The 13,325-nt window shown below is 28.0% G+C and overlaps 1 protein-coding gene across 1 annotated transcript; it reads right to left on the reverse strand.

Moving 5' to 3' along the window:
* Positions 1 to 399: 399 nt before the first annotated feature.
* LOC109791532 (putative pumilio homolog 7, chloroplastic) lies at positions 400 to 4,316 on the reverse strand. The gene is made up of 5 exons (XM_020350840.3): positions 3,184 to 4,316; positions 2,741 to 2,903; positions 1,860 to 2,023; positions 1,511 to 1,769; positions 400 to 886 (listed from the first exon to the last, which is right to left on the reverse strand). Exons 1-5 carry the CDS (start codon positions 3,978 to 3,980, stop codon positions 767 to 769), a joined length of 1,503 nt encoding a protein of 500 aa, XP_020206429.1. The 5' UTR covers positions 3,981 to 4,316; the 3' UTR covers positions 400 to 766.
* Positions 4,317 to 13,325: the final 9,009 nt, after the last annotated feature.

Consider the following 13,325-nt stretch of genomic DNA (forward strand, 5'->3'; position numbering starts at 1 on the left):
AATCATATATAGTAATTTATATCATTTTATAGGATTCAACTAGCAAAATTCACTTATACAGCCTATGACTCGCTGATTCATTATTTTGACTAAATCGATGGCTAACCAGTCTAAGTTTTATGACAAATGACTTCATTAAAAGACTAATATTAAAGAATATAACTAAAAGAAAACATTGCAAAAATAAAATCATATTTCTCTTGAGCTAACCGAAAGCAAACATATATCAAACTTTGTGGCATATTAGACATATTTAAAAATTTATTGGCAAAATACAAATAAAACTAATTAACAAAATCATATGAAGTAAACCATGTCTCTATATGATGAAAGACACAAAAAAAAAAAAAAAAAAAAAAACTGTGATGAAAGAAAACAAGGAACCAACTAAACCATGTCTTCAACTCCTCATGATTCGTTTATTGGACACAAAATAAGGAATAATAAATAGCGGGACCACAACATTACACTTTCAAAAATCACAAAAAAAATATGCCTACTGGCGAGGATCATTTATGTAGTTAGCTCCCCTATACAGCTCGCTCATTGTCCTCTATGGTCCAATCTCTACTGCACCTCCAATACCAGATCCTTGCATCCCGTGCAAGTGACAAAAATTGAAAGAAAAATGCTATATTAACCAACTAATGAACACAACATGGAACATGGGATGATTATGAAGGAGAAAAGGAAAAAAAACAATGCAACTTCTTAGTCCAGAGATATGTGTGATATGGGCAAAATGTATAAATTACACACAACATTTTTACATTTGCCGTAGTTTCCACTTGTCAAACCAACCAAGTAACTTTTTGCCATAGAGGTTGTTTCGCATCATTGGATAATGACGTTCAACCAGCTCCCGTAGAGTATTCCGAATGGGACCCTGTTTTAGCAAAAATAAATATATGCATTATTATAATATAAAATAGAGTTAAAGCATGTCAAATACCGAGACTTCAAGCTCGCTTATATATCAAATAATATTAAGGCAACTAATAACTATTTATGATTTATGACTTGTTAGAAATACTAACAACACACATTTTAACAATACACTTTTATTAACTAAAATTCATTGAAATTATAAATAATAGTAGTGAGTTCGTTAAAAAGTGTACCGCTAGCACACGTCAATGTTTATTAGGACTGTCCTATGCTTAAAATTGTCTACAGACGAATTTTATGTCATTTACAGCCTAATGGAAGCACATCCAGCGTTTTTATGTCAAAGCAATTTTAAGTGCTTTAAGATACATCCTAACCAGCAGTAACAATTTAAGTATCTTAAAAAAAAAAAGCAAAATATGGAAAAACTACTAGCACCTTCTAGTAAATTGATTTTGCCAACAAAAATGAATGAATTACTCCCCCCCTCCCCACAAAGAAGAGAGATGAAAGGCACGCGCAATCCAACTTTGTAACTTACTAATTAACCGAATTGACTAGGCAACTTAAAAAGCTAGGGTAATGCATAATCATTAAAATTGAAAAAAACAAATGTTCTTACCTTGGACACACAAAGTGCTGATTTGATGACATAATTGCCATATGGATCCACTAGAAGCATTGAAACATTTGGATTGCATAGCAACTCCGAAATAATTTGTGTAGAATACAGTTCTCCCGAGTCATGAAAGAACTTCTCCACAACATTACTACCATACTTGTTGCAGGAAAGAGAGAAAAATTTATTTTTAAGCTGTCTAAGTATACTTTCTGTTGTTCTTTGTATTTTCAGAGACACTAGATGTTGCACCACATAGTTGCTGCAAGATAAGGAGACAAATTATGGTAGAGAATAAGCATAGTCAGTCAAATATAGTATAGTAAAAGTGACAATGAGTGTACAAACAAACCCGTAACAGTCGTCTGCTAAGAGTGAAGCATTTATTATGATCTCATTCATCAGCCGCTCTTTGGTTTCACCCTGAGCATGGTCAACACAATACTGCATTACACAGCACCCACTCCTGTCCGTTGCTATGTCAAAACAGTTGTTTGCCACGATATCTAGAATATACTGTAACAAAAGTTCACAATCAAATTATTAAAGCCAGAAAAACAAAAATAATGTAAAAGTGGACAGTTGATAAACCAGACCATATCCAGTAACTCAGTAAGACATGTCAACTATTTTTCTTTCTAATTTCCCCAAACAAAAAGAATGATGAATATTTCTTAACTGGTTTATTGTTTCCACAGCTTCAATAAATCTAACCCAAACAACAAACAAGTGATTGACAATTTATCTACTTTGGTGCTATACTAAAAGAATAACAAGTGTACTCTTGAACAAAATTTTGGTCACTTAAAAGAGTGGGAAGTGGAAGAAAGCAAACACTAAAATAAAAAAAAAACGAATGAAGTAAAAGTTATGCACAGGTAAAGTATATTAAGATGTCATAAACTACAATATTGATTACTCTGCCCAAGTGGGCAAGGTAGCCTACATATACATACTTGCAACATTGTATTCAAATGTGTCCAAGATTATTGTAGTTTCTCAACTTATGTAGTCCAATAATATATACCTATAATATGCAGCAGTCCGTTAAATAAACTCCCTAGTTACAAAGTTATATATATATATAATAAAATTGACTGAATTATTATAAAATAAATTCCACAATAAACAAGTTATTGTTAGTTCGTAAAGATCAGCCACATGCAATTAAAATATTAGAGTTGAAGAATTATACATAGTTGACTAAAAAAAGTAAGGTCATGAACTACACACCTTGTTGTCTTCATTTGAAAAAAGTTTTAGACAATGCTCAATCACATGAAGACCATTGGAATCCTTAGTCAATGCAACAATGCCGGGGCACAGCGCTAGCATAATAAGGTTTCGCTGTTCCTGGGTAGTGACATATTCCAACAATTTCTGAACAGCCCGGGTCCTATCACAAGAAAACAAAACCATCCAATCCATAACTTCACAAATTAGAAGCAAAACAAATAAAGAAAAAAAAAAGATAAAATTTCCATACATTATCATTTATTAGTGCAATTCTTGAATCAAAATTGGAATTCCACTTTTGTAATATGTGTAACAAAGAATATTATCGAGATAAAGCTTCAATTCTAAAGAAACAGCACCAACAGTAATTATAGTATTGTATCTAAATTTTATCCAAAAGAAAGACCATTAAAAGTAACCAATATGAAGCAAGAAAATACCCATGAGAATCAAGACTTATATTAACAAGCTGAAAATTAGGCTTTGTGACCATCAAAATGATGCTGGTCCTCTGTTCCTCGCAGCAGATTTCCACTAGCTTCTGAAAAACATAGTTCCCCGACGGGTCCAGCATCAACTCAACCACATTACCTATCAACTCCAAAAACACGAAAGAAACCTCTTCTGGCGAAGCCAAACTCCTCATCCTCTCTTGCAAAAACCGACACCCTACTTGATCCTTCGCCAACGCAAGAATCTTCCCCTTCAGATCATACACACTACACTGAGTCAAAGGCTGCGGCAACAAACGGTAACCGCTACCGCTACCGCCATCGCCATTCACCACTCCGCCATGCGATTTGCGTGGAAAGCCGAAACGCAGCTCGTCGTTCGAAAACGGCAACCCGAGAAGAAAGCTCCGAGGTTCCGTTTGGCTCAAGAAAGCGTCGCGAGAGGCACTCGGCGAAACGGCGTCGTTTCGGTCGTACCTAACGAGTCCCTGCATTCGCCCAATGCCGTTGGAAGCGTAATCAGAGGCGCCTCGTCCGAAGCTCTGGAAACGGAAGCGTTTGGCGGCGGCGAGAGACGATCCTTGGGCGGGGCCGACGGAGAGGCGAGAGAAAGCGTCTTCTAGGGTTTGGTAATTGGCGCGAATTGGGTTTGGGTTTTGGTGGTGGAAGAGCATGTCTCTGTAATCGGAGAAAGGTGAGCGTTGAAAGGACCAGGGTGAGGAGGTGCTGGACTCGCCGTCGTCGACGAAACAAGGGTAGCCCTGTCCTCGACCGTAAGACGACATGTCGTCTAAGGGCAGGCGACTTACGGCGGTGGTAGTCAAAGGAATTGGAATGTGAGGGTTTGGAGTTTGGAGTGTACGAGTAGTGCGTGGTGAGGAGAAGGGGTTTTAAAGAGATTTTAATGATGTTCTGTTTTTTTTAGGGGTTGACTTTTATTATCCATAATTAATAATAGTATTGAGGGAATAAAATATTGATATTAATTGGGGTGACAAATTGGGAGAAGATAAAGAGGTTGAGAGCATGGAGCGTGTTCCCATGACTACGATTCTGCATGCAATATATGGCAAGTTTACATGCGGGATGCAGAAAGAAAGAGCGACGAAAAGTGGTGTTGTTTAGCATTTACATGGTCTCTGCCTCGTGTCACCTCAAAAGTGGACTCACCTTTGACCACTTTAGTTTTAAAAGCCAAAAGCCTATGACCCATCATGCACGCCCTTGTGGACTTCCATATATCTCATTCCTCAATCGCCTCGTCCAATCATTTTTTTTAAATAAAAAACTATGAGTATAATTTATAATTTATAATAGGCTTAATTGTAGTTTTATCTTTTGTGTAATTTTGATCCCTAAGATTTTAATTAGATAATTTTAGTCTCTAAAGAATTGTAATTGTGTAATTTTAATCTTTTAATTTTTAGTTGAATAATTTTAGTCACTCAAATATCATAATTATGTGATTTTAATCTCTCTTATTAAAAATTTAATAATTTTAATATATATATATATACAATATTTTAAAATTATACAATTATTTATCTATTCAAGTTAACATATATTATAATTTTCATTAATGTATCAAATAATATATATTTATTATTACTAAATAAATAAAATTTATATATTATTATTTTTATAATATTACTAATAAATTAATATCAATAATATTATTAATATATTTATAGATAAACTAATAATTTGATAAATATAACTTATTATATATTACTATACTTTTACAAAAATATAAGTATATTAATTAGAAACATACATATCTTATCTAATATATTTATATTTTTGTAAAAGTATATTAATATATACTAAGTTATATTTATTAAATTATTAGTTTATCTATAAATATACTAAAAATATTATTGATATTAATTTATTAGCAATATTAAAATATTAATAATATATAAATTTTATTTATTTAGTAATAATAAATATATATTATTTGTTACATTAACAAAAATTACAATATGCATTAAGTTAAATAAAAAAATAATTGTATAATTTTAAAATATTATATATATATATATTAAAATTTTAAAATTATTAAATTTTTAATAGGAGAAATTAAAATCGCACAATTATGATATTTGAGGGACTAAAATTGTTTAATTAAAAATTGAATGACTAAAATTGCACAACTTCAATCTTTTAGGGACTAAAATTATCCAATTAAAATCTTAAGGATCAAAATTGCACAATTACAATACTTGAGGGATCAAAACCTCAATTAAGCCTTTATATTATACACATCATAGAACTGCTCCAACAAACTTTTTAAAAATTAATAATAACATTTTTTATTAAAATAAAAAATATTTTTTAAAATAATTATATTTCTTTTTTTAAGATGGGCATTTTTAAGTAAATTTTAAAAATATAAAAAAGATAATTTTTAAGTTACAAAATTTTTAAAAATAATATATAAATATTAATATATAAAAAAATTGGGATGAGACTTAAAGGGAGAATTTTGTTTGTCTAACTCTCAAACTGGCCCATTATATATGTGTTGTAAATTTAAATTTTATTTCTTTACTTATAATATAAAAATTTCAAGAAATGAATTTAAATGATATACATTTATATTTGTATATATGCATTACATTTTAGAGTAAATTTTACGTTGGCTTATTTTAAAAGATGCTTCGAATTTTCTTGAGGAATGAGTGTAAGTTACATTCAAATTCATTTTAACGTAAATAATATTTTAAAAGATGCTTCGAATTTTCTTGAGGAATGAGTGTAAGTTACATTCAAATTCATTTTAACGTAAATAAATTACTTTGGAGTTTCTTCTCACAGTGTGTTGCTCAATATTTAAACATTTAATATTTTATTTATGACTAATAGAACTTAATATTTCTATCATAAACTAAAATAAAATATAATAAAGTGAATAGTTATATAAATAGAATAATAGTTATTAAAAAATTTAAAAATAAAATAAAATAGAGTTGGTGATTATTAAAAGAGAATAGTATTTATAAAAAAAATACTTGATTTTCTATTTTTTTTAATTATTAAAGGATATAATGGTTCAATAAATGTGAAGATTAGAGGTGATTACTAAAAAGTATCCCTTTTACAAAAAGTACACATAAAAAAAATAAGGTTTTTTTTTCCAATCTAAAGCTATATATTTTGGCATCTACCATTGAGATCATTAATAAAATTAGTCACTATATTTTGTCCTTGATTCTAGGTATTTCATTGAATATGTTAATTGAATGCAAAGTTAATATTATCACTATATATTTTTTAGTTGTTATCAATTATATTGATTTAGATTATTGCAAGTGATGAAAGGGAATGTTTGAGTTCACTCAATTGACAAATTAAAAACATAGACAATCAAATATTTAAAGTCCTTCTAAGTGAATATTCAATACTTTGAGAACATCTTATCTTCCTAGTCATAAATTAAAACTAAAAGTATGTCTCGATAATGTTGTTAAGAAATTTAGATCAATTTAAAGGATTGTGAGAATAATACAAGGTTGGTAGTCACAAAACTAAGAGACAATGTTTAGTTGGACTGCCTCCAATTTAGTTATAAAATAAAGGTTAAAATACTAATTTGGTCTCTTATAATATTTGTTTGTTTCAAGTTAGTTCTACTTTAATTTTTTGTTTCAATTTGGTCCGTAATAATTTAAATTAGTGCAATATCGGACTTCCGTCCAAAATATTTAAACGGAGTTAACTGTTGGTCACGTGAATTTCAAGTAGATGCATAGGTGGATGCCAAATTTTTTGAATACACCTGGAACCAGAACAACCCGTTTTGAAACCAGAACGACCCGTTCTGATTGCACTCTTGGTGTGTTAATTTTGCACCTAGAATGGGTCGTTCTAGATGCAGAATTAACGCACCAATAGTGTAACCAGAACGGGCCGTTCTGGTTCCAGAATTCCAAACACAAACGATCGATGATTATAGTTCACGGTTGTGAATCGTGCAAGAAAAAAGACCCAACGTACAAAGTATTTCAAACACTGGATTCGATAATATTGTCAATGGGGATTGATAACTTCAATTGCTAAACATTTGGGCTATATAGTGTATCATTAAGGACAATGTAGTGTATCACTAAGGACAATGGTAGCAGGTTTTATTTCATTGTTAGTCAAACTGGAATGAACCACTTACTACCAAATTGACACTATACAGTCAAGGATGAAACGACATGGTGTTTTCCCTTGAAGTCATTGACGATGTACCTCAACAACAACAACCTAAAGTAAAGAAAGAGGATACACAGGACCAACATTTTACCACACAACCACATGTACAGGTAGATAATGCTGATATCCTATCAGTCATTCAGTGTTATATGGTGGATAAGATGTATTATTGGCACCTTCAGCATTATCCAGATGATTTCCCTTCTCAGTAATTTCTTTGAACTTTTTTAGTATATGTTATGTTCTGAATTTTTGTTTTCAGTTTCTGAACCATATTTCTGTCTTTGAATGTATAATATGTTATGAATTTTTATTTTCAATTTTTGAATCACATTGCGGTATTTTGTTGAACGTACGTATGTGATTGGCGTTCTTGAATGAGTCGTTCTGAATCCAGAAAGGTTCATTCTAAAATCAAAACGGGCCGTTCTAGTTTCAGAATGACCCGTTCTGCTGCACTCGTTGTGTGTTAAATTTGCATTTGGAACGACCTGTTCCAAATACAAAATTAATACACAACATGTGCAACCAGAACGGGCCGTTCTGGTTCCAGGTGATTTCAAGAAATTTGGCATCTACATATGGATCTATGTGGCATCCACGTGGCCAACAGTTAACTTCATTTAAATAATTTGTACGGAAGTCCGACATTACAATAATTTAAATTATTAAGGACTAAATTGAAACAAAAAATTAAAGTAGGACTAAATTGAAACAAACAAATATTATAAGGGACTAAATTAGTATTTTAACCTAAATTAAATACACATGCAAAAAAAATGAAGGAAAAAACACTCTTGGAACTTTGAATATTAGGAGGAAAATACTGTCAACATCATAATTTAAAAGCATATTGTAAGAGTTTCTTATTTCGTACCCATATAAAATAACTACGCACCGGAAAGAAATGCGAATTTGTTTTTTTTTTTTCTTTTTGTTTTCTTATTTTAATATTTATTTTGTTATTTTGGTATTTAAACTTTAATTCACATGTGACGCTTACATTTTAAAAGTTTATTTATTTTTGAAATATACTTTTTATATAACTTATCAAGTCTATGAAAAGTATAAATTGGAGATGAAATAGTTATAAGAGTGTAAAGATATCAAAATAGTGGAGATAGAAAGAAAATTAAACAACCATTATGTCTTTTATATATAGTATAGTATATAAGAGGGAAAGAGGCATATTGTGTCTCTACATATTTGTTCAAAAAATAAAAATAGCAAAAATTATTAAAAAAAGATAATGATGGTGACTTTATTTAATGGGAGAAATCAATTATTACTAAAAGAGAGACTCTAGTTATAACAAATAGATAGGAAAAAAATAAAAATATTTTAAACAAATATAAATAAATAAGTTAAAGGGTAAATAAGTCTTAAAAAAGTCAAAACCAAAACATGGTATAACCTTAAAAATACTCTTGCTCAAGATAGAAGTTTGTATTAAATATATAGGAATTGATAAGATGATTTTTAGGGATTCTTTTAATCTCTTTCCTATTTTGATTTATATTTATCATAATTATTTTTAAATTAAATTTGAATGTTTTTTCATATTGATAATAAAAATAATCTTCATTTTATATATATATATATATGATATTTTAATTTGATTTTTACATTGTTTTGAACTTTTTTATCCTCTTGAAAGATAAAGATTAATTAATTAATATATATATATATATATATATATATATATATATATATATATTTTTTGATAATAATTTACCAAGTCTCTAAATTGCAGTATATCTTAGGCTTTCTTGTTTTCTATTAATAAAAGAAATAAAATCAATGATTTTATTTTTAATTATACAAAAATATATACTATTTTTTCTCATTTAATGAAATTATCCTCAAAATACCTTTAATTTTAGATGAACTTCTATTCTTTAAATCAAGTTTCAATATAAAGGGTATAGTTTAGGGGAAAAATATTATTTTTAATTAAGATCAACATAGTATAATAAAATTATTTGCTTTTATTAATAAGTGTCATATTAGTTAATTATTTTAATCTGTTAATCAATCCCTATATATCAAACACGAATATCTATCTTATTATTTTTTGGAGATTTTCTTCAATACGAGAATTTTTTAACTTCTAAGCTAATTTTGCTTTTATTTATCATAATTATTTATAAATTAAATAATAATATTTTGAAATGATTTATCAATAAATTAAATTTTTTTACAATATAAACTATTTATTTACTCCATTCAATAACTCATGTTTCACATCAAATTTTAACGACCCAACCGTTAAATTTAGGGGGGTGTATTGGATTAAGATTTTAAAGGACTTTTTTAGTTAAAAAAAATCCTGCGGATTTTAAAAGACTTTGCAGGATTTTCATGACTTTTAAGATTTTGCAAGATTCTACAAGACTTAAAATCAGGATTTTAATGGATTCTGCAAGACTTTTAAATTAGGATTTTAATGGATTCTGTGGGATTTTGTGGAGTTTTGACATTTGATAAGATTTAAAAAAAATTATACATTCAAATTTAAAAAGAGTCAAAGATAAAAATAATAAATAAAAAAAATAGTGTCTAGATAAATAATAATAATAATTCTCTATAATATTCTATCATCTTTTTATAGCATCCACTGTCAATTGTAACAATTCATCGGAATCATCCTTAATCCAAGCTTCATAGTTTTCTTTCTCTTTTCATTTTTTTTTATTATTTCCTTGTGAATCTCCCATTTGAATTACTAAAACAATATATGTTAAAAAATAGTTATATAAATAATTACGGATAATAGACAAAATCAATAAAATTATATTATTATTTTTAGAAGCACACCATCATACAAGATCGAATATATTTTTGCTATCCAAATGGATCAAATACCTCAGTTATTATAAAAAAAATGTAAAAACGAAAATATAGAAACATAAGATAATTTTTTATATAAAAAAATTAGTATATTCGATACTGAAAAAATATTTAGATATATAATTTTTTTTATATAAACAGAAGTATTTAGATATAGAGAATATATATATATATATATATATATGATAATTTTTAACGATATTTATAAATATAAATTATTCTAACAAATATTTTAACAATATTTTCTTTTTTAAAAAATAAGTTAATGAAGGCATAAATCCTAAACCCTAAAAAATTAGATATTGCAATGTCTTATGTTAATTTTCTTTTTTTAAAATATAAAAAATCTTAATTTCATAATATAAAAATAAAAAAGAAAAATTCATAGTAAAAAAAATAAAATAATTGTTGAGTCATAAAAGGAGGAGGGATAAGAGTAACAAATTCAAGGGAAAGAGAGAATTCGCAATTTTTATGCTAAGAGGGTTCTTCCCCCTACTAAGATCCATTTTTATCTCATTCTACTCACAAAAACCCTAACAAATTCATCTTTTATATATATATATATATATATATATATATATATTGTTGAGATTATGATATCAATTTCATCTTTCACCTTTTTCTTTTCTTAACGTGTGTCATAAAAAAAATTACCACTTAAAAGTTAAAATTTCAAGTATTTTTTTTGTGTTATATAAAGGAACAAATTCAACTACATAGAATAAAATAAAGTAAGTCAATTAAAGAGAACGAACAGAAAAATAAAACAAGTCAATGACACTATCATTTACATATTAGAGTTTCACAAAATAGGAGAATGATATGAGAATAGTATTATATATGAGCAATGAACAATAGTGTAGTATTATTAGTAGAGAAAAAATGGAGAAGACAGGAGCATAGAAAAAAAAGATGAAAAACTCACTTGAAAATTCTTAAAACACTTGAAAAATCATTTCAAACAATCCTTCAAAATCCGATGGGTTTGGATGTGATTGTTTTATGAATCTGGTATTTATAGATAACACTAGAAAGTCTTTCAAAATCCCTCTCACACAACAATCCTTTAAAATCCTTAAATTTTTGAATACCAATGGATTGTTTTTAAGTTGTAAAAAATCTCAAATGAATACCAGTGGATTTTAATGGACTCTTTAAAAAATCCTAAAAATCCAGATTGAATACCACTGGATTGTTTTTAAGTGACATAAAATCCTGATTGAATACCAATGGACTTTTTTACTCAAAAAAAGTCTTTTAAAATCCTACGAAATCCTAAACCAATACACCCCCCTTAAAGTTCCTAATTCATAGATCAAATCTGCAAATTTTTAGAAAATTTGAAAATCATTTGATAATTTATTTCATTAATTCAAAATAATGTATAAAATAATTTTATGATTATCCGTCAATTTGAATTAATGAAACGAAGTATCAAATAATTTTCAAATTTTTTAAAAATTTACAGATTTGATCTATGCATTAAGAACTTTGAAATAATTTATCAATAAATTAATTTTTTTTACAGTATAAACTATTTATTTACTCCGTTAAATAACTCATGTTTCGCATCAAATTTCAACGATGCAACCGTTGAATTTAAAGTTCCTAATTCATAGATCAAATCTGCAAATTTTTAGAAAATTTGAAAATCATTTGATAATTCATTTCATTAATTCAAAATAATGTATAAAATAATTTTATGATTATCCGTTAATTTGAATTAATGAAACGAAGTATCAAATGATTTTCAAATTTTTTAAAAATTTACAGATTTGATCTATGCACTAAGAACTTTAAATTGAACAGTTGGATCGTTGAAATTTGATGTAAAACATGAGTTATTGAACGGAGTAAGTCTAGGTAGACTTACTCCTAGAGTAAAAGGATCCCTCCTCTCTCTCTCTCTATATATATATATATATGTATATGTATATATATATAACTTTTACTATAATTGTTAATCAACTCCTATATTAATACTTGAAGGACCAAAATTGCATAATTAAAAAAAGAGTGGAACCAAAATTATGGATAAAAGATTATAAAGGGATTAAAAGTATAATTCAATTACACACACACACACACACATATATATATATATATATATATATATATATATATATATATATATATATATATATATATATATATAGATAGATAAATAATTGGTTTAGTCATTTAGTACCTTATGTTTGCTCAAGAGGTTTTGAGCTCCATAGAGATCACTTTTGTCATTTTCAAACTATTAAATGATTTTAAATGGGTTGTTCCTTCTAGTATAGAATTTTAAATCAATTTAAAGTTTTTTAATTTAAAAATAAATTTAGCGATCAAAAGTTATTCGGTCGCTAAATTTCAAATGTTGTTGCGATCGAATCAATAATATCGGTAGCTAATATTGAATATTTTAGCTACTGAATTCTATTTGGTCGCTAATAGACTTATATCTCTTAATTTTAGCGACTGATTCCTCATCAATCACTATTAATATCTGAAAATTCATATTTAGCGACTGATATGATTTCAGTCGCTACATTATTTTTCAATTCAGTCACATATTCATCATTATTTCATTCGTAAACTTTAATTCTGAATAAAAATAAACAACGACGTATTTAGCAACCGAAATGATTGTGACAGATTAATTCGATCTCTATTTTAGTCGCTAAGAAAATAAAATGACAAAATACCACATTGGTTGCTGATTCAATCGCTCATTAAAGACAAATAAGTTTCGGTCAGTAATTTCGATTACTATTTTGCATTTTTCTTGTAGTAATATCCTTCAAGACTAGGTTTGGGCACTATGAGTATCTGGTAATGTCATTTAGTGTGAGCAGTGCCCTTGTAATTTTCATGGAGTACTTGAACTAGATCTTTAGATCCTGTTTAGACACGTTTGTTGTTGTGCTTATAGATGACATTTTTGTCTATTCAGGTTCTAAGGAGGAACATAAGGAGCATTTGAGTTTGGTCTTGGAAATCCTAAGGGATAAGTAGTTGTTTGCCAAACCCTCTAAGTGTGAGTTTTGGCTGGAGAAGGTGAGGTTTCTAGTTCATGTAATTTCTTCTAA

The sequence above is a fragment of the Cajanus cajan genome, chromosome 9 (genome assembly GCF_000230855.2).
Source record: "Cajanus cajan strain Asha chromosome 9, NIPB_CcT2T_4, whole genome shotgun sequence".
Taxonomy (NCBI): Eukaryota; Viridiplantae; Streptophyta; class Magnoliopsida; order Fabales; family Fabaceae; genus Cajanus; species Cajanus cajan.